We start from the raw sequence: 24339 nt of genomic DNA on the forward strand, positions 1-24339 counted from the left end.
TAGTGCTCTGTGAATACAAATTAGTTGGCATAAATAAGTTAAATGACGAAAAATTAGGTGTCTATTTACTTGTGACCACTCAATGTATATAAAGATAAGCACAGAAATATTTTTCCAACCTGAGCCTCGAACAACCTTGGCAATTAATTGGGCTAAATAGGGGCTTTAGTAATAGCTTTTACAGCGTGATGTGTTTAATGTAATGTATGTGTGCGAGAGTATAGGCCTTTCAACAAATAAGGAATGAAAATGTTACATACACAAAATTACTTTTAACCTGTTATATTACGAGCTGATGTGTTGCCCAGTTTTTGTACAACGTTCATAATTTGCTTGAACAAATATTGCTTTACATAAGTTGGGGGATTAAAGGTCATTTTATGAGTAATGAAGTGAATGATTACTTTATAAGGAACCCACCCTACCAGGAAACATATACAAAGTAAAATGTACCAAGTGCCCAGCATTTTACATAGGTGAAACAGGACATAACTTGAAGATCAGGTTAAGAGAACACCAAAAAACCCTTCCCAAGTCCATGAAGATATGAACAAAACCAACCACAGTTTTTATGAACAGATTGTTACAGTACTAAAACATGAGAGAAGGAAAATCAGAGAAGCCTTATTAGTAACACTAAAAAATCCCACAATTAACAAATATACAGCCACATGTCTTTGATCGTTATTTCCCCAGACGTTTCTAGTCTTATACAAATATTTCCCACAACACATTCCACGTTTTCATATTTGTTCACTTGTTGTTTGTTTTTTCTTTTCAGTCATAAATAAATAATCTATCAATTACCGCGGATAGATATGCACATGCATAGTAACCACTATCAACTCTAAAATTTAAATATATTGTTAGATTGTGGAATATTGATTTAAATACTAAAACCTACTTTAGCGTTAAAACTTGTGTACTCGAGAATGATCACACTAGTGATCGAAACGTCGTACCTGTTGTAAATAATATGTAGATATTGTTAGAAAGGGCAATCATATTTTTTTGGAAGTGAATAAATGTATGTTTATTGAAACGAACAATAGTTAGGTGCTTTTGAAAGTCAGTATATATATATATATATATATATATGTGTGTGTGTGTGTATTATTTTAGGAAATAACTACAGGTACACCTTTATAGAATAGACAGTTATTGTTGAAAATACGTATGGAAATATTAGAGGTAGTTGCAGATATAATACATTTGACTAATCCACTAATACATGTTCGTACACACACATCCGTACAATTTTTTTCAAGATAATTTGAACATTTCGCTAATGTCGACTAAATTCTATAACGCCGTCTCAATTATGTTTGTTTTCTAAATACGTGGTAATGTTGCACTGATTTTCTGTCAATTAGGTAAGTTGATAATTAAATAATGAAAGCGTGTTTTGCTGCCACCGATAAAGGTATTAATGTTTTTGCTTAAAACACTCCACGATTGCAATTAGAAGCTAAGAGGGGCACTCAGTAGAGCGCGTACCTCCTCTACACAGTGTTGATTATATTCGGCTCTCACAAAATACGAAAATATGTCCGTAGGTTCGTCGTAATCAACGGACACGAGCCATTTTTGGCAGGACAATGAGTAATAATATTCTACATAATTCCACCGAGTTTAATTAAAATCCGATCATTGTTAACTGAGTTATAGAACAATAATTGTGTGAAAAATCGGTTCACATATTAACAGATAGGGATTTTTTGGATTTTCATGACCATGACCCTCCAAAAACTAATCACTTCTAAGTTGAGTCATAGTCTAAATATATACCAAATTTCGTTCATATCCATTCAGCCGTTTTCGAGAAATCTTGCTGACAAACATATATACAGTGGTGAAAATATAATCTCCGTCAATTTCGGTGACGGAGGTAATAATTAAGTAGCCAGTGAGCCAATTTGTTTATGCACGTTGGTTAAATAGGATGAACATAATATAAAGATTTGATTTGTCAGTTACGTTTACTGAAACTATAAAAACACCTCTTAAACCTATATATTTACTGTAATATGTCGTGATAATGTAATACTTTTGTTCTATCCAATCACATTTGCCTCCTCAGTGGCAAAGCTGAATGTCTGTGGACTTACAACGCTAGAAACCGGGTTTCGATACCCGTGGTGGGCAGAGCACATATAACCCATTGTGTATCTTTGTGCTTAATTACAAAGTAACAAACAAACAAACCAATCACATTTAAACTTTCTATATAGCTGTTTTCAAAGACATGTTTTATTAGAAAATAATCAAACCACTTGGTCCACCAGTGGATCAGCGGTAAATTTGCAGAGTTATAGCGCTAAAATCTGGAGTTTGATTCCCCGCGTTGGACAAAGTAGATAGTTCAATGTAGATTTGTGCTGAAACAAACTATTTGATGTGGCACCATATCAAGGTTTCAACTAAGGCCTGTATAAAAACTAAGGGAAACGTTTGGAAATCAATAAATGGATAATATGTTCTCAAATATGCTCGTAAATGACAAAATTTCGATTCTGAAAAATTTCTGTGTGAAAATTGTTGAATTATAGTTAGAATTGCCGTATAAAATTGACTTCAAAATTTATGTCCCATAAGTAGCTCTAAGCATGTCTAATCGATATTCGATTTTTAGTCCACGTTCGCTGCAACATGCCCACAGTGGCGATGGCATCCGTTATCCTAGTCTATATGTGTGCGATACACGATGTCCTTAACATACCCCCAAAGAAAGAAGTCTAGTGGAATGATGTCTGGCGAACGCGGAGGACACAGAATTGGCCCACTCTGTAAGCCAAACAATGAATTGAATCTTTTCTTACACTGTTGCCATCTTACGGGGTAACACTACTCACGTGAGTGAAAAAAAACCAAAAAACACATGACAATAAAACTGTGAGCTGGGCTACAAGATGTTGAAATCTGCGTGGTTGTATTTCTTTAGTCATTTAATTATTGAATTTTAAAATAAGAAAGATAATTTGAACCATCCTGTATAACTGCGGAGTTACTAAAACGTTTTATAACTAATCAAGGGTCTGTTTGTTTGTTTGTTATGGATTTCGCGCAAAGCTACACCAGGGCTATCTGCGCTAGCCGTCCGTAATTTAGCAGTGTAAGACTAGAGGGAAGGCAGCTAGTCGTCACCATCCACCGCCAACTCTTGGGCTACTTTTTTACAAACGAATAATGGGATTGACCGTCACATTATAACGCCATCACGGCTGAAAGGGCGAGCATGTTTGGTGGGACGGGGAGCCAATCAAGGGAAATGAATAATCATAAATTTTATTTATTGAGCAAACGTGTAGTTATCTAAAGTAAAAACCTAGTATAGTTCAATGTTCTTCAAGTAGTATAAAGTTAATAGCAAACAACATAAAGATTAAATAACATAAATAAATTTTGTAAAATAAAACGTTTTAAAATCATAACTTTTTCCTGAAAAGTTTTATAACCATTAGGGAATAATAATATAACTTGAAAGTCTATTCAGATAGTACAGTATTATTGTATTAATAAGTAATAAAAATTTTTCACTTCTCCAAACTAGATGCAGTAATTGCATTTTTACAATGCTGGTATGACACCTGTTAACATTTTATAAGTTAGTTTTGTAACAATGTAACCAAAGTTTCAGAAGTTACTTTTACAGTCATATCACTTACTTTAGACAATACGAAAATCATCTTTTTTTAAGAAAATTCTAACTTCGAAACAATGAAAAGTCGATTCTGTAATGAGTCTGTTACAAGTGCTGCGGGTGTACTAAACAATACTAATTCTGATGAAAATAAATAAACCTCTTGAAGTCAAAACACTACTGTAGTGTTTGGAAAAAAGGCAAGCCATGTTAATTGACATTTATAGCGTCGTATTCGCTTAGAAGTAACCAGATTTTAACTAGATTGCTGTATACTCCAACTGTGTTGATTTCAGAAAACTCCAAAAAAGTGTTTATGGTAATTAAAAGCCCAATCAAATAAAAATGTCCCCAAGTGGCACTGTGTTATGTCTCCGGACTTACAACGCTAGAAACTGGGTATCTGTACCCATGGTGGACAGATCACAGATAGTCCTTTGTGTAGCTTTGCGCTTAACTACAAACAAACAAGATTAAATAAAAATACTGACATCCGATGTTTCTTTATGCTACTATACGGTATTGTAAGAGACGTCTGACTGTCTTTTTATTAATTTTAAAAAAAAAGAAAAAATGGGTGGAGGGGGCTCGCCCCTACATCCACGTCTATTTATACAACATTAAAAAATACAGTTATTAATTCTTTAAAAAATGGAGAAGGTCCAGGACTATATCCGCGCCTACTTATATAACATTAAATGATACAGTTGTTGATTTTTGAAAACAATAGGCGGAGGAGGTTTGGTCCTCTGGACACCTCCCATAGTTCTACGCACACTTATACAGCATTAAAGAATACAATTGCACAAATTCAGATTAGAAACATAATAAAATGTGAAAAACCCCAGTAAATTTACACTTTACTGAACATTTAAATAGCCAAAGAGTTGGCGATAGGTGCCTTCTCTCTTTCAGTTGTTAACAGTTAGTGATAGTGGCAGCTAGCCATTGTGTCTTTGCAATAACACATACAGGGTGAGCAGGTGTAATGGCACTGGAAATAGAGCCCCTCAAATCATGAGGTACCCGCCACCAATTATGTAACTTTGTGCTTAACAAGAAACATAATAGCAATATGTTGATTACTTAGATAGTTGGAATAGTCGAAAGGAGTAATTTCGGTTATTTGATTATTTTCGTAAAATTAACTGATTAATCATGATTCCGATTAATCGATTAGTTTAAGAGGCACTAATAGATTAAATCGCTAATATTTAATTAGTTCTAAATATTTCTCTCTTTTATACCCACTTTCAATAATATCTACTTGCCCCATTCCAATATTTACCTATAGTCACTTCCAACTATGTATGCATTGTATTAAACTCTCTTCCAACCAACATATTTAGTCATTTTTAACAATACTTATAAACACTTTTAAACATAGCTTCTTCCAACAATATACTCGCTTTTAACTTTATCTACCTAACAATACCTTTTAACACTTTTAAGGATATCCACCAATGTCACTTTCCAGCAGTATTAGCCTGTGGTCACAACCAACAACACTTCTTCCACAGAACCACTTCCATTATATACTTGCAGTAACTTCCAAGAACTGAATACCAGAGATGTCTATTAAAGTTAATTCTGAGTTTGAAATTGCATGTTTTACATTTTAACGAGCTTAAATCCAAACTTCAAACACGCTCTTTAACATATTAAAGTAGTTTAGTTCACGAACCCCATTTCAAAGAGTAATACCCCTCTTCAAGAAGTTCTTTGACAGTTTTATGTATGTTAAAGCACCTACTAATGCAATTTGACATAGGCTTTAATTACATTTATTCATTCGCATTGGGTGGTAGCCCACCTACTGGGACATCAGGTAATATATGTTGTTTATTTACTACGTCTGTGTGTCATAAAATGTCGTGACACAATTAAAACTTATGTTTACCAGATATGACACATGAGTTATTCATAGTATATTCTAGAAATGAGAGATAATTGAGGATAAATAAAAATAAAGTTTAAAAAATATAAGAAAAAAATAAAACGACAACAGTATTAAATAAATCATATTAGCTAATTGAACACATTCCTGTGTAAGACAACTTGCGATAACATACACAATTATCTTAGAAATTCTGATAACATTACTGTTAGAAAACTTATCGACTATTTGGACTTAAGACGATCGAAAACGAATGTTTTGCATATAATGTGCTATCTTTGATGGTTTGAACTAGTTTAGCGAAATCCAATTATATTGAAGATTAACAAACTTAAGTTATGAAAGATATAGCAGGCCTATCTACGTACACCTGAAACACCGTGACCTGTAACTAGCCGAGAACGCTTAAAATAAGGTCTCATAAGTATGAGAAACGAGTTGTTCGTATAATAGTATCATAATTAACTATCTAAATATATTATGAATCGCACACTGAATAAATTGAAGAATATTTCAAACTCACAAAAATGTTATTGATATTCTTCATATTTATTCTAAACGGCTGTCTTATGTACGACACACGTCACGTTAATACTAATAATGATTATTTCCAAGCCTAAATATTAAATAACGCTGTACAACTAGTTTAAGATACAATGTTATTGCTTTTGTCTCATATATAAGGTATTGGAGCATTTAATTTTGTTTGTATTGCACAGTTTTTGTTGTTGTTGTTTCAAGATTTGTTCATGATTTGGAGTGAAATATAAGTATAAATAAAATATAAGAGGCCATCACCCTTATTTCAGTTATGCTAATTTTGAAGGGTGATATTGATGTACACACGTAAAAACAAAATCCAAAATTGGTCATTCTAGTGTAACATAGATTAGGTTGTTAGAAGTGACGATGTTGAATTTGACAGTGACATTATGTCGTCCCGCTTACTAATGCATAGGGACGCTAAGCGTCATATAACGTTAACAAAACTTCCTTGAGGGTCTTTAGATAATTAATAACAATACAGAATATGTTCTTGATTATTTAATTTCTTTGATGTTCAGAAATTCCTCTTAAATAATCCATTATAGATTTGGAATCAGAAGAGCGTAAAAAAAAGGCATTTCAGATTTATGTATTGGCTGCGGTTAGACCTAAAAATTTTTAAAACTTCGCTAGGTTAGGCGTTTTACAGACTTGCAATATCGTATACAAAAAGTATTTCTGATATAATTTTGGCGGCCATAGGTCCAACGTGGCTGATAATTTCTGGTATTGAACAAAAGCTTACTATTTGTACACACCTTTGATTTGAAATCCGTAATGGAATGATTAAGAGTAATGTGAAGAGAAATCACCTGTAGTCATTACGGTACTTTAATCACACTTTTTATTTTGTATTAAAAAATGATTTTTTTGCACCCTCACTGTTTTTCTATTATTATGTAGAAATTTAAGACACGGCTCAATTGTCCTAAAACTAAAGTACTATTCAAAGCTCAGTGTTAATGCTTCAAAAATAGTTTTGGAGTTTATATAAGTTTTTTTGTTTGTTTGTCATCTATAAAATGACATATGATATTAATCGATACTTTGAATTCTGATTTCCTTATAGTTTCAAAAAATTAAGCCAGATTTTTCGCGGATATTGTTCCTATGAGTTTTAGGAAAATTGAAAATAAATCTCACGCAAAGAGAATCTACTTTTCTGTGCTCGAATTCGAACCTCAGATCACCAATACAGTGAAACTAGTATGCTTTTTTGTTTCTTTATAAACATACCATTTGTATTTTGCAGTTATATATGTATTGTTTGTGCACGTAATAATTTTAAACGGTCGTTGCACACTACAATAGCTCATTGATACACACTGTCATTGTCAAATAGTTATTAAAGCATTATATTATCTGATGTGCTTATTTATAATTACACAGATATTCGAAACGCGATAAGCATGTTATCCTAATTTTCGATGAAACATCGTCATTGTTGATGTTTTGGAGGAAAACTACACAATGGACTATTTGTGTTCTATCAAGACCTGGATTATCTGGAAAACCAACAAATAATTCCGACTTCAAAACATCAAAGTACACAATGTTTAAAAGTATTATATGGGCTTCAAATTGACAGCAACTAAAATAACTCAACAATTCATTGGTTAGTGTAACTGCAGCTCAGTTTGTTTTAATATCAATATTATTGAGGGTGGCCTTCAGCTTAGTTTGTTTTAATATAAATGTTACTGAGTGTGACCTGCATCTTAGTTTGTTTTAATATCAATATTATTGAGTGTGGCCTGCAGCTCAGTTTGTTTTAATATCAATATTACTGAGTGTGGTCTGCAGCTTAGTGTGTTTTAATATCAATATTACCGAGTGTGACCTGCAGCTTAGTGTGTTTTAATATCAATATTACTGAATGGGGCCTGCAGCTTAGTTTGTTTTAATATCAATATTACTGAGTGTGACCTGCAGCTTAGTTTGTTTTAATACCAAGATAACTGGTTTTACTATCAGCGATAGATGCAATCCAACAATTTGGTAATTTCCAGGTTTTTATTCCTTAACATATGCTATTGTAAACTAATATTTTGCCGCCTTGTATTAACTTGGATCAGTGGAAACAACTCCAACCAAGAAATAAATTATGCTGATAATACTTCATAGAGAAACATATGTTAAATGAAGTTTTCAAAGAAATAATAATTATATATTTTTTAACTTTCTAAAGTGGCCTTTAGTTTCGTATTAGTAACTGTAGGTATTTCTGTGATCTTATATGAATTAAAATTATAGATAGTCGAAATTATAAATGATATAGAACAACCTTTAGTTGCTTAGATTTAATTTTGGAAGCTTTGGTTTCTTTCACCAAAGGTTACTAGAAAATGTTTATTGAACTTCTATAGTTGATTGAGGCTGTCAATCCTTTGTTTAATTTTGGCTTGTTAATTTTATCTCTGGAATTAAAAGCGATATTTTATTTAATGATACAGTAAGAAAAATATTAGAAAATATAAAGAATCAAACTGGAAGAACAGCAGACGCTGCCTTTAGCTCATCTTGGAGAGGGAGGGGATTTTAGGCAGTGATATAAATCATAGAACAACTACTTATAGGTTCAGAGCTCTTGCATTAGGTATTCTAACCCGAGGTAATAGGAAGTCCCACAAATTTCTTAGCAAATATTTTTTAAATTCCCAATAGCATACATAACCAATTGTATGAAGGTATTTTTGTTTTTAGCCGCGGCATAGCGACTCATAGAATGGCTCCGAGTTTTTTTTCAGGTAGAAACTTTTAGCTCATAGCTCCATCATCTCTTGACCGATTTGAGATGTAATTACAGTTTTGGATTCAGGAGGTCATTCCCCTTTAGATTGATGTATTTGACCACGCCCAAGGTATCATAGATTAATTTACTCTAATCCTACCTAAAATAATTTCAAGTGCCGCAGCTATTGAATATTCTATCTTGTTATTGTAAACATTCTTATATTCTTCATGGATAATATTGTATAAAACCATATCAACTAATCAAACGGACGCTATATTATTTTTTGTAACTATCGTGGAGGTACTAGTGGCAGAAGGGTTTATTTCCCAAAACATTACCTATAATACTGAGGTTGAACATAAATCAAAACGTGTTGGGAGTTTTTCCACGTTCTTGTCGCCACGTCTGATCATGGTGTATCTGACGGCCATGCATCTTGGCAATAGCTCTTCAGCATAGAATCCATTTCAAAAGGTCCCCTTCTAAGATGGTCATATCCAAAGTAGTCCCTCCTCCAGAATGCTTTCTATAAGCCATCTAGCGTCCGACGGAAAGGTTTCCGAGTGCTTGTTACAACAGTCTGATCGCACAGAAATCCGTAGATGATGCGTCCGGCAACTTGACCTGTATGACAAAAAGCCTTATCTTAGTGAATCCATACCTTGTTAGCATCATTTCCGGACGGAGATCCTTCTTGATTAGCATCATTTCCGGGCGGAGATCCTTCTTGATTATGCTTTTCACTGTTGCCTGTGGGGTCGTGGTTGACTTTTGCAAATGATCTTTGTATTCGTGTATTTTCCTGTATTTAGATATCATATTCCTCTGTTGTCCAATGCCATTAAATGCATGGAATATCCACGTCTTGGAAATTCGAAATTCCTGATCTGAACGTAATATCTTGTGGCGGAAAAAGCTGTGACTTAACCTTCCCAAAAGCGATAAACATTCTGTGGCATCACACTACCTACCTAATGCCAGACAATCTCAAAATGTAATTCTGATGTATGCTGTTCCACCGTAACTTTATATCGGCTATGTTTGTCACGTGACTTGCCGATTGGCATATTTAAATTCGTTTTATTACAACGTACTTGACCCTCTGTAGAATTTGACAGGGTTTGTTAAATAAAGGTGGTCAAGTCAGTTCGAATATAAATTAAGATGTTAATTAATCAATATCTCCAAAGAAAAATGTCCAATAATACACCCTATCGTTTGTATATATATTGAAAGCATTCGTTTATTTAAAGCAAATACCTCTTATGCACTTACTGGCCAGCACCAAAATCATGGCCCAGAATTGTTTGACTTGTGGAAACTGGCAGATTGCATTCGAAAAACGAATTTATTTATAACAGAAATTAGTTAAATTGTAAGAGTGTATAGATATACATGGTTATAAAGTTTATTGAATTGTTTCTTAAATGCTTTATGTGTATAGAGTGTACAAGTTTTGAGGAATTAAGAAACCGGCACGAACCACTAGACCACAACCGGCCCAGAAATGTTTCCTAAATGAACTCAGTTTTCCAAGCACTTAAATACGACGAAATGTTGGTATTTCATAACATACAGATTTATTATATGATTCATAACTGTCGTGTATAATACGTGGCTTCAGCACTGCAATATTTCATTCTTAGGTAGTCCTTTTGCCTAAAAGAGGAGAAAACAATACTAGAGAGCCTAATCCGATTCACAATAAAAGTGCTTTAACATAACAATGATTTTTGATAACTGAAAATTAGTAAATCTATTAAAACATTTGTATAAAAGACAATAAGACTTTAGTTTGTTAGTTTATACACATCGTCTACTTAGATCTAAAAATATATATCTAAACATTCATAAAATTAACTTTAAAGAATAGAATGAATTTGACTAAAATATTCAGACACTCTTTCGTTTACAATACAACAAGATATCTGTGTTTTTTACAACATTGGATTATTCTGTGTTATTCTGTAACTGTATTTCAGCTGATATCATATTTTAGGTACTTATTTTTTCTGTTGATGACCTGCAAATAGAAATATTTCTACCTTTGACTTGTTTTTAGAGTTTCTGCGCAAAGGTTATTTGCGCACATTCGGACCTAATTTTGAACTGATACACGGGAATGACAACAGCTAGTCAATAGCATCCAGTGCCAACGCTCTGGCTACTCATGTCTGACCGTATATTAAGATTTTCTCGTCATTAGTATAATCATGGTCTTAAAATCCGAATCGTGTTTATGATGAAAGGGGTTGCGAACCATGAATCCTTAGATTTACAGTTTGCTTTCTGAATTACACTTTTATTTATAAAAACCTCATTATTTCAAATCGTACGGAGAGTTATAAAACTGCGAAATTGCGATTCCGTTCCTAGTAGTTTAGAAGCTAAACAAGTGCTTGAGAAATCTAACTATGAATCCTGGGGGACAAAATGGGGATCCTGGAGCTTCAATGATGAGTATGATGAATCCACATAATCCCCACGGTGCAGGTGGATCAGCAATGACTCGCATGCAATCACAGCCTCTTCCTCCTCATCATGGAGGTCCCCACCATCGTCACCCACTACCGACATCAGGGACCACTGGAGGACGCAGTTGTGGTGGGTGTGGTGGTAAAATTTTGGACCGTTTCCTTTTGCACGCTCTGGACAGATACTGGCATACCGGCTGTTTGAAATGTTCTTGTTGCCAAGCGACACTAGCAGACATTGGTAGCTCTTGTTTCACCAAAGCCGGAATGATACTCTGTAAAAATGATTATATCAGGTAAGTCAAATCCAAATTTACAATATGAAAGCATAAAATATTTCTCGCAAATCGAATATTGATTAACTGATAACACTTATTATTTCGATAGGAGAAAATGTTAAAATAATATATGATGTTTTTTTATTCATACTTGGTCAACAAAAACACTTAAGCCACTATAAGTTGTGTTACCAAAATCAGTTACGATTGAAACTTATATTCGACACAGTATTTTAATAAAAGTATAAAACATTTGTATTACAGATGTAGTTCAGCAACCTTTAGAAGAAAGACATTTATGAAGTGATAATTAGGGTTAAAATGAGAGATAAATATATCATTACTGATAACAAAGTGCGGCTTATAATGGTTATAATAACCAATGGAGTCGTTAGTTTTTAATTTATAGATCAAGAACATGGTGTGTGACTGTCACCAGTGAGACCAATATCCAGGAATATTTTGTTTGTCGTGTGATATTTGTAACATTAGCTGTTTTAATTTTAAGAAAAAGAAAAGAAAAATTTATGTAAATTTAAGGGTTTTTATCAAGAAAATACCTAGTTATCAGATATACTTCAAGTACCAGTATGGGAAAAAAATTGTTTTCTATGTTTCTGTAGGAAAATGAACACTGCTGTACTGATTATTTTAAGCCCAAACTCTCTTGTAAGAGTAGAATGTGCAATCTACAAGATTTTACGTGTAGAAAGTCTCCTTTATGTATCAGTGTGTGTGTGAAATGTGTGTAACTGTTTTAGGACTCGTCTAGAGTTATTTATATACTACTTAGATATATTAGTATTAACCACACTCGCTATGTGGTCTAGAAAACTACTTAGCCAGAAGAGACTGTTTTAAACAGAATATGTCTTAAATGATTAGTGTTTTAGAAGTGAAGAATTTGTCAAATAATTATTGAAGACTCAAAGAAAATCCTATTATGCAAACTTCAGTTAACGATTGATAAGAGAGTGGCTGAGTCCATAGTGGGAGATTGTTTTAAAGTATTTTGTTTCACGCTAAACAGAATTGAAGTGTTTGATCACGAATCATGATGTTTAGAAAACTCAAAGACTCAAAGATAAGGCACAATCTGATAATTCCATTAACCCTAGTAGTTATTTCGGATGGTTAGGATTATTTGATTTTTTAATTCCCAAGAAGTTTCTTCTGTGACTTGTTTGTTTTTTATTGTTAAGCACAGTAGGGTATCTGTCCTCTGCCTACCCTGCGTATCGAAGCCAGAGTTTCAGCATTGAAAGCCCTCAGACTTACCGCTGATCCACCTGGGGGCGGGGGGGGGGGAGGTTCTTCTGTGGAAATAGATTAGTTATTTAAAATTCCGCATTTGGTGTGTATTGTGATCCAGTTAATACTTGTTCAGTGCTGTAACTAGTTCGTTGTTGCCAGAAACCTGAAACGTAATTGATTGGTAAATCAGTTGTTTTGTCTAGTTTTTAGTAACATTCGTATTGTTACACTTTTACAGTTTACTGTTACATTTTAAGTTACAATTAAGCATAGATTAGGTTGGTAAAGCGACTATGTTGAACTTGACAATAACATCATATCGTGCCACTGACTAATTAATATATAGGGACGCTGAACGTAATGTTACGTTAACGAAAACTAAGACAGAGGAAAATGTTAAAATAAAATATATGTAAATAGTTCTTATTCAAACGTAGCTTAATTCACTATGAATTATGTTATCAAAATCATTTATGATTATTGAATAAAGTGTGTATTATATATATATCATACTATATTATTAGAACAGCACATATTGAAAGAAAGGAAACCGCAGTGGAAGTTGAGTTTATTAACCAGCGTGACATTTAAAACCAAAGAAACACAAGAATTGTTTGTTTGTTTGTAATCAAGCACAAAGCTAAACAATGGGCTATCTGTGCTCTGCCCACCACGGGTATCGAAACCTGGATTCTAGCGTTGTAAGTCCTCAGACATACCGCTGTGCCACTGGGGGGGCTGAGAAACACAATGAATGGCTTTACAAGTTCTTAATTTCAAATTAGCTAGACTATTAAACTGATAAAATTTTCTACAGCGTTATATTTGTCAATAGCTAATCTATTCTAAGTATGTAAATAATAGTGTTGTAACTTATCTTACAATAAGTCTGTATTAAGTAGCAATAACCCTGGATACAGAATGCTGTTCACGATCTATAGTAAAAATCTGCATAATCAATCTCTTTGCCATCTCTGACCCTATTCTTACAATTCTATTTTCAAGTGTGTGATTTGCATGTGCAATTAACACATAACATTGGCACCTTCTCTGAGGGTTACATTATAAAAGCATCGAAAACAGCTAAAAGGAAGGAATATGTGTATGTGGTGTGAGCAGTCGTACCAGTAAAGCAAGAGAATGTGTGATATAAAAACATGCCACTTGAAGAATTTTAGACAACTTGTCACCTTGGAAGTAACCCAAGGACACTACGATCCACTGCAGATAGAAGCCTCCCTTGAAACTGTGAATAAAGTTTATTAATATGGATTTAGGTCGACAAAAGCAACACAAGAAGTGGCTTCACAAGCTACTACCAAAGCACATGACCAGAAAGAATAATAATTCTTGTAAATATAATTATGTCGTCCTATTCGATGAAGTACATATTTGGTTAAGTATCTGCAAAATTCTAGGCATCTTCCTATCATCGTCTTGGTGGTACAATATGGGACAGAGCATATCACAAACGTTTTTTTTTTTTCAAAGAATGCATGGTGGGTACAGGTTAAAGCTATCTGTGTTTTCGAGTTACTCAAACAGGCCTTTGGAAATCATCATCTTCCATGCATGGTCGAAGAACATTGGAAAACATGTACAAAAGACCGAACAACGCGATCCCCGGTGGCACAGCGGATGTCTATGGACATATAACGCTAGAAACCGGGTTTTGATACCCGTGGTGGGTAGAGCACAGATAGCCCATTGTGTAGCTTTGTGCTACAAACAAAAAAAACATATCACAGTAAAAGTTTTGAGACGGCTTGACTGGGTAATGAAAAACTTTATTAGAAATGTACGACGTTTTTTCATTACCCAGTTAAACCGTCTCAAAAAATTTATTGTTCAAAAAGTGGGTTCTTCGTTCAATGCTTGAAGGAGGTGAGTATTATCTAGTATTATCCTGGCGTATTATCTCCTAAACTGTTAGCTCTACTACACCCTTTTTTTTGGAAATATGCACAAATATATGGGATTTCAAACACTGCCTAACTGTTCCGAGGTTTAAATGAGCAAGTATTTGTATTTTGATGTTGCTATAAATGTCTTGCTAATCATAGTCAGGCTGTATGGTACCAATGTTGGCATGTTTTATTTGTATTTTGATGTTGTTATAAATGTTCTGCTAATCATAGTCAGGCTGTATGGTACCAATGGTGGCATGTTTTATTTGTATTTTGATGTTGTTATAAATGTTCTGCTAATCATAGTTAGGATGTATGGTACCAATACTGGCATGTTTTATTTGTATTTTGATGTTGTTATAAATGTTCTGCTAATCATAGTTAGGATGTATGGTACCAATGGTGGCATGTTTTATTTGTGTTTTGATGTTGTTATAAATGTTCTGCTAATCATAGTTAGGATGTATGGTACCAATGGTGGCATGTTTTATTTGTAATTTGATGTTATTATAAATGTCATGCTAATCATAGTTAGGATGTATGGTACCAATGGTGGCATGTTTTATTTGTATTTGATGTTATAAATGTTCTGCTAATCATAGTTAGGATGTATAGTACCAATGATGACATGTTTTATGATTTAAAAAAGTGGATTTAGTTATTCACGTTATTCTCTCTCTCTCTCTCTTTTGTTACACCTAATTGGCTAGTTTAAACATCCAAACAGCCAATCTATGTAGAGTATAGATCATTTTCTTCTCAGTACAATCACTCTTAGCTGCTTGAGTGCACTTTTAAAATCGTAGGCTTAATATATTACATTGTATTATATGCATATCGTTACTACATTGGTGTAGGGATGATGGCTTCTTAATTTTTGCAATATTTCATTTATATGCCATCATTATCTTATTTTTCGTGCGATACGAGGCAATTAAGAATTCATAACGTGTGTATATTATTTTGTTTATAGACGAATATAGTGGTATTTTAATAATATCAATTGTATTATTCAGGCAATTATCTTAATCCGACTTGATATATGCTTTGTGTTGTATTCTGTTCGCGTTTCCTTTTTTCATTATTTGTGTTTGAAGGTAGAACGTATATAATTATGTTTACCTTTACAACCCAAACGATGAGAGAAATGAGATATGGTCCTCGTTGTACGCTGTTATCCGACTTAATAATGTTGTTAACGTTTCTCGAACATGGCTCAAAAAAGCGTCTGAGAAGAATATATAACTGATATAGCATGTGTAGTGCAGCTTGTGTAAAGTGAAAAAAGGACCGTTTGTATCTGAGTGTTTTGGAGTTCAGTTTATTGTCTATGTTACTGTACTATAATTATTGTATTCATATAAAGGCGGTAGTTCTAGGTGTCTTAAATAGATAGACAGAGTAAGAGAGAGAGTGTGTGTTACATGGTTATGTATACTCCTTCTTTCTATTTCTTAATTGCACATGACATCAGTTCACTGAAATGAAAAAATAAAGATTACGGTTTTCAGTAAACCCCATTACGTTAATAAACTCAGTTAAAAGCCTTAGTAATGCATTCTATTGATCGGAAAGTCAAAAGCTTATATGCTGTCGATGCATTTCGGCCCTAATTGGTTGAGTACGTAGCATATTATACACCGAACGTACATTATAGTACATATATATATTCTCCTACTTTAAAGTGTGGAAACCAATACATTTAACTCTGGAAGGGAGAGGTTTCTAGAAATAAATTGACATTTTAATGTAAAACATCCATCTTGGTTGAGAGGTTTGCCAGCGTTACAGGGCTACCTTAATACACGCATTTAACTATATATATATATACTATACATTTATAAACATTAGAATATTTCCATTTTCATCAAGTAGTACTTACATAGAGATGTATAGCAGTATGGCTCTAAGTAATTATTGTAAAAGTAGTTTCGTGTTATTAACTGGCCGCGTAAAGTATTAGATGTATTCTTTGTGTTTATGGTTTCAACATTTTTGCGTTTATTTGTGTTGCTAAGATTCTACTTTAAAATTGTATATATAAGACTTATAGAAAACAAAGAACAATGCTGAAATTAACAGAGATATCTCCAACTTTTAAAACTCAAGTTTCAATTTGTTTTTCTTTGCTGTAATGTATATATATGTTGGGAAAGGAAAAAGCGTATTGAAGAAACGAGTTTTAATTTAGTTAGACTTGTTATTTTAGTGCCCGTGTAGGAGGTAAAACGTTTGGCTCAATGTGTAAGTGTGGCACCTGTCTCTTGTAAGAACTTTGGCTCGCTAGGTGGTGTAGGAAGATCACTATATATTACAGTAGTAGGCCTAGCTCAGTTATTGGTTATCTGTTAATCTTCTTACATCGTTTGAAACAAAAACAAGTGAAACACACAACAGAAGGATAAAGACGAAACGTTATGTGTGTATGAACATTGTGTTCAATGACAGTTAAGATATGCTACCATGAAAAAGATATGTCACACTATACATCTCAAAACTATTTACAGAAGGAAAGAAAGTAAAGGTTCTCCGCATTGACGAGTGTACATGTACTTTAACACAGTATGTATACATAATTTACCTTTGCTTTTAAAACAGCTAAGAAATCAGACGTGAACGATAAAAAAGATATCAAAAGTTTTTAACTTCTCATTTATTTCACACATCCTTATATAATTGTTCTTTGTTTGGTTTTTAATTTTAGTAATGTAATTATATTTGAAATGGCCCGGTGGTTAGGGCGCTCGACTCGCAATATGTGGGTCGCGGGTTCGATTCCCCGTTACACCAAACATACTCGCCCTTTCAGCTGTGGGGGCGTTATAATGTGTCGGTCAATTTATTGGTAAATGAGTAGCCCAAGAGTTGGTGGTGATGCCTAGTTGCCTTCCATCTAGTCTTACACTGCTAAATTAGAGACGGCTAGCGCAGATAGCCCTCGTGTAGCTTTGCGCGAATTCCATAACAAACAAACATATTTGAAATGTTTTCAGTCCTAAAGATAATCTTGAATTATACAATGGCCTTAAAGTTTTTGGGTATTTTCTCAATGTTGAGAGCGCTTTGAATTTGTTTTGTCTGTAAATGTATATATAAATTTTAAAGTTCAATGTGTATTTATATTATATTCACATACCGAACTTTAGTGTTCTTCCGCCATGCGTGTTAAAAATGAGGCCATCACCACAGGTGTACTGTTAAACACGTAAGTGGATGCACTTAGTCATTATATTACTAACAGAGCCAAAAAAAATTGATGTTGTTATAACTCATTAATAGCGATTGAAAGGCTACTAAACTTGACCAGTGTAAAGACCAGCTGTTAAGATGTACAGCTTCAATTTTACACATAAATATTTGAGTGACAGAGAACCTGAGCTTTACTTGTACAAGGAGTTCGCAACCGTATGTTTACCACGTGGCAGTGTTTTATATGTGTCCTCTTTCTCGTGCAAACTCTGTCAGCATGAGCAGGTATTAACAAATAATAAAGTTCATTAAGCAATACCTAGCTTACACGGTTTGTCATGTGAATCACTTACTTTTCTTCATGCAAAATACTACGATCCAACGAGGAAAAAACAGCGAAATTTCTGATATGTCACCTCACTGTTCCTCGTTGTTGTTGTTATTACTTTTTAATATTGTAATGGATTGGCTTTTATATTTTACGGAAACTAAAATCTGTGTTCAGAGCGTTGTAGTTTCGTAATTATGCTGAGAGCATCCAATTCTTTTTTTTTTTCAATGAACCTTCACATTGTACATTGTGGAGGAGTTTTAGTTAGAAAAATGTTGTTTTTGCAGGGTTATTATAGTTAAATTGTCAAGTATAACCCGTTTTTTTTGCGTATAATTATAATTAGCCTTGTATGTCAATAACATAAATAATTATGAGAAAAGTATCATACTTTATGACACAGTTTTCCTTGTTGCAAAGAGTGGTGTATTATAGAAACGAGAGGGAATCCTCAATAGCAGCGGCACCTGAAATTCTTTTAGGCAGGATTAAAGTAAATTAATCTATGATACCTTGGGCGTGTTCAAATACATCAATCAAAAGGGTTTCTCTTCATGAATCCAAAACTGTAATTAGATCTCAAATCGGTCAAGAGATGGACGGAGCTATGAGCTAAACGTTTGTACTTGAAAAACTCAGAGCCATTCTATAAGCCGTTATGCCGCGGCTAAAAAGTGTATCTTATATATAGCAACTCTGAGCAACCTATTACTATTAAAACTGCTCACATAACTAGCAAGAAGACATAATTTATGCATCAATAGTAACATTGTTTACACAGATTTGAAGTAGCTAATGATGATAAAACCTAGTCCAAACTTTGAATGTTTATTACTGTGTTAAACATGTAAAAAGATTTTCTTCATTAACAATTCAAGCCGTCTACAAACATTACTATTTTCATTGAAAAGTTTATTTCCTAATTCTTAGCCCAATCTCTTCTTAAGTCAAAAAATATTTAGTTCTTATGTTGAAGCTGATTAGATAGATATTTTTCATATAGCTATATTTCTTTAGGGGGAGTGTCTACAGTAGTTCACTAAACGTGTTTTACATTGGAGTCTTGTAGATTGCGTGTCAAATGGCTGCCTTCAGACTAATTGGGTCGAATGAGAGAACTCCAGTGTCGGCAACTGACGACTTTAATTACCTTGGACGATATGGTACAGCACGTTCTCTCCTAATTGCATTCTCATCTTAATTAAAAACCTCATTAAATATATTGAGGAGTTGTTTTTGGAGCGTTAAATATGGTGGAATTTAGTGGTGTGTGTGTGTGTGTGTGCCTTTACACCTCGTATTTGTATACCCTTCGTCGATAATCGCTGCTTTCATTAAATCATATAAATATTCCTTTGTTCAACTCCTGAACATGAATTCTAATTTTACCGTTCTCCAAAAAATATATATTAGTTTTACATTTCATTTGTGAAGTAGTAGATACATATATAAATATAGAAATAAATACGTATATCTGGCACGTCGCCAAACTTAATTATCTTTACAAGGCTAAAATTCTCATTACAATAGTTCTGATTGAATTAGATGAATTAGCGTTTTGAAGAACGAGTATATGTATATATGAAAGTAAATTTCTCTTTGTATGGTTACCAAAATTTGGTCGAACATCCTTCAAAACTTATGTAGTTAAAACACCGAGGTTCATACCATTTATGATCCAAGTGCAAAAGGTAATGTCAAGAGTAATAAGTACGATCGTATTTGAAATTGTTTGTTTCAGTTATTAACGCAAGGCTACACAAGGATTATATACAGATATATATATTATCTTTGTTTATATGTGCAATATATTGTAATCCGTTATCCTTGCGTTTAACAGTATTTATAAATCTGTTATCAACGGGTACTAATGATTTATGATGGGGTCGTTGCAAAGAATAATGGTGATTTCCTCAGTTGTCAACCCTATAGGTCGCGGTTAAATGGAAAATCAAACCAATTTCATGAAAAGCTATAAACAAGGGCTATCTGTGCATAGACGCTCCTAATTTTAGAGAGATAAGACCAGAGGGAAGGAAGCTAGTTAAAAATCCTCACCACCGACTCTTGGACTATTCTTATGTGACCGAGTAATGTTGTTAAATCGTTATTTGTACTTCACCTACGGCCCCACAGTGCGAAGAGCGTTTTTATATCAACGGGTCGCGAACAATGAATATTTGGATTCATAGACCGTACAGGCTCACTAGTAGGCCGCGTCTGAGCCTTTTTTTATGAGGCACCTTATTTATAAAATAACATTTTTTTTAATTGCAAACGCCTTTAACTTGAACATCAAAATGGCTATGCGGTAAATTTCAAAATGATATATGCACTTTCCAGTTCTTAAATAAGGTGTGGTATAAAATTTATGGCTTAGATAGATAAAGCGTGTGTAGTGTGAATAACGAGATGTTTACAACAATGTGTAACCAGCACCAATTTCCTTCAGTTAGTTTTATTAACAGTTTGTGTTTTCCTGCTCACAGCACCAACCATTACCGAATACTATTCACAATGCTGCAGAATAGCTGTAAACTGACCATAACGTTATGAGCTTGACCACTAATCTTTACACGTTTCCTTTTGAAAAGCACGAGCGTTTATAATAAATCAACGGTTCGTAAACATTCTGTATGAAACTTTTTTTAAAGTATCAATATCTTTAAGACTTTCTTTACATTCACGTCGAGGAAAAGCTCAAAAAGGAGAGAGAAAAACAATGCATCTTAAATTGGGATTTTTTTATCGTATCCTAGTCTGTGATTCTTTGTGTGTGTGTGATATGTGGTGCGATCATTCAGCCTTTAGAGCAACTAATAACTAGTTCTCAAATATATATAAACGTTGTAGCTCATTCTATGGAGTTTATTACATTTGGTGCAATAAGAGGCAGTATCTCACATGAAATGTAGCTGTTGGCGTTTCAATCTCAGTGAACGTGGATATGAAAGATGTAACACACAAGGATATTTTGTGAAATAAGTATGTGTTTATATACATAGATATATGTGAATATGATGGACTGAGATCACCAGAAATAACCGCATATGTTACATTTCAGTGCAGGAAACAGAGAGACAGGGGCAAATAGGCAAAGAGGGTTTGGTTCAATTTCTTTTTCCCAGCATGTTTTCATTCGGTAAACACACGCGAAATTTCCCGTCTGCGTCTGAATGGAAGAATGTCAAATTACTTTAGCCATTGTTATGTCCAGCCGTATTTGAGATTACACTTTTCTCAAGAGCTGTATGTATGTGTGTAGTTGTTTTTTTTTCTCCCCTCTGTATATAAACGCGCACTATATTGTGAGATATGCCGCATAGTACTCTGCTGTCTTTCTAGATTGCTTGCAGGTTTTGGTATTAGGTTACGATTGGTTGTCGCCTCTCAGTGAACAAGCAATTAAATACTAGATACACGAGTCTGATGCTGGACGTACACCTGTAACTGTACAACTTTCTTGTCAGGAACAGTTGAAAACAAGTAACCACTAAAGGGAGGTGACGGTTCTCCGCTATTACATTATTTAACGAAAAATAGGTGCAGAAGATTATTTGATGTTATGCTGCCAACTTTACAGTGACTGAAATTGTTATATTAACAGTGAGGGCATACGCGCTATTCAATTCAAACTTGTATAATATTAATTATCTCTTGGCATATTGGATCGAGCGCCGCCTAGTGGTTAGCGTGTCGAAATGTGGATGTGAGGTTCCATGGTTCACGTTTCGTTAGTATATAAAAAATAACAAACAGCGCTTCGGACTTAGGGGCTGTGGATACGTTATAAGACAGAGAGAGAGGGACTGTCAAATCCCACTGTTGGGTCAGACAAGAGTGAGAGGTATGGCGATAGAGCGATATGATTTATGTTTCTTCACGAAATTTGGCCAGCTTTCAGTAAACATTGTAAGTCTTTTGTACAGAAAAAATAAGAATTTTTGATGCTAAGAATTAATGATTCAATAAATTAAGATGAGTATTGAGTACTACGTGTTGTCTTCATTTCTTTCATCAAAAACATTACATGCAAAGTAACATAACAAATTAATAATAACAAAATATATATTAACTTTTTATTTTATTTTCCTTGCCCCCGTATGGCCAGGTGGTTAGGGCGTTTGATTCGCAATTTGAGGGTCGCGGTTTCGAATCCCCATCACACCAAACATGCTCGCCCTTTCAGCCGTGGAGGCGTTATAATATGATGGTCAATCCCACTATTCGTTGGTAAAAGAGTAGCCTAAGAGTTGGCGGTAGGTGGTGATGACTAGCTGCCTTCCCTCTTGTCTTCCACTGCTAAATTAGGGACGGCTAGCGCAGATAGCCCTCGTGTAGCATTGCGCGAAATTCAAACCAAACTTTTTTTTTAATTTTACTTCTCTTGTCAGCTGTCATTTAGTTGATCAAACCCGAGAATTTGAAAACAAGCACTGTAAAGTGTGAAGTACTTAAATAGGACAATGTTAAGTTACAGACAAAACTGTCAAACTTTGTAACAAACCGCTGGTAAAACTTCTGTATCTAGATACGTATCGTATCGACTACTATGATGAGATACGCACCCACAGTTCCTAGTCTAGTTCAAAATTAGGAACGGTTATGTCCAGATATACGTAGCTCTACGCGAAAATTCTAAAACGTCTAACCGCTACCCTTATAAACTCCAACCATACAATAAAAAACTAGGTCAATATGGTTAACCTTGGTATTAATAACAGTTATGAATTTTGCCAGATAAACTTAGAACTATAGAAAGTTTAGAGGTCCGGCATGGCCAGGTCGTTGGGGCACTTGACTCGCAATCTGAGGGTCGCGGGTTTATAATGTGGAGGTCAATCCCACTATTCGTTGGTAAAACAGTAGCCCAAGAGTTGACGGTGGATGGTGATGACTAGCTGCCTTCCCTCTAGTATTCAAAACCAAGAAAGATTAGTTTAGTGGTGGAAACTGCTACTCCTTTTACATCATCATTTTAAGTAAAATTAATTCAATAGTCAAATGAAGTGATAAAATGTATACAAATTTAAAGTATAGCCCCTTAGAGCTCAGAAAACTGCATGAGTTTCATTAACAAAATTACAGTTTACTATTAACGGAAAAAACAATAAAAATAAAATTACCTTTAGAGTAAGTATGAGCTTTGTCGGTTGTGGAAGTTTTGTCTAGATATTTTTTATTGGTCCCACTCTTTTGACCAGTTACATTGTTTCATAAGATACTGTATTGTATACGAAACACAACAACCGTAAAGCATTGTTTATTGAGATTTGTGTGACCATTATTTATTTGCACATCGCCAAACTTATTTTTATACTTATAATGCAGCGAAAGTTCTAAGGCAATATATATATACTGTTATTATTATTATTATGCCAAATGACATTCACTATTAAAGTTGTATGAAGTGATAAATTTACTCTTTGACTTATCGTTTATGGGTAGTTTCAAGGTCTAGCAGCCTTCATATACAAGGTTTTTGTGGGAATATTTGAAACAGAGTTTTATTTTCACAAAACTTTAAATCTGTTATATTTTGAAACAAATTTATTTAACTACTGGGGGATACAATCTGAAATGTCTGTATATAAGAAGCATTAATCACACCACAGTTTATAAAGGTGCCATTACCTCAAAGCATTAATTACGCCACAGCTTATAAAGGTGCCATTATTTTCGAAACACTAATCAGGTGCCATTATTTTAGAAACACTAATTACAACACATTTTATAAAGGTGCCATTATTTCGAAATACTAATCACACCACAGCTTATAAAGTGCCATTATTTCGAAACACTAATCACACCACAGCTTATAAAGTGCCATTATTTCGAAGCAGTAATGACACCACAGCTTATAAAGGTGCCATTATTTCGAAACACTAATCAAACCACAACTTATATAGATGGCATGATTTCGAAACACTAGTTACACCGCAGCTTATAAAGGTGCCATGAGTTCGAAACACTAGTCACACCGCAGCTTATAAAGGTGCCATGATTTCGAAACACTAGTTACACCGCAGCTTATAAAGGTGCCATGAGTTCGAAACACTAGTCACACCGCAGCTTATAAAGGTGCCATG

The 24339-nt window shown here is 34.1% G+C and overlaps 1 protein-coding gene across 1 annotated transcript in view; it reads left to right on the forward strand.

Moving 5' to 3' along the window:
• Positions 1-24339, forward strand: part of LOC106464256 (LIM domain transcription factor LMO4-like) — a 68777-nt gene that overhangs the window by 4503 nt on the left and 39935 nt on the right. The window contains exon 2 of the mRNA XM_013924383.2: positions 11099-11587. Coding sequence (XP_013779837.2) covers positions 11232-11587 — 356 coding nt within the window. The 5' untranslated portion in view covers positions 11099-11231. The remainder of the gene's footprint in view (positions 1-11098; positions 11588-24339) is intronic.

This window comes from Limulus polyphemus, unplaced genomic scaffold (assembly GCF_000517525.1).
Source record: "Limulus polyphemus unplaced genomic scaffold, Limulus_polyphemus-2.1.2 Scaffold1600, whole genome shotgun sequence".
In the NCBI taxonomy this organism is placed as follows: domain Eukaryota; kingdom Metazoa; phylum Arthropoda; class Merostomata; order Xiphosura; family Limulidae; genus Limulus; species Limulus polyphemus.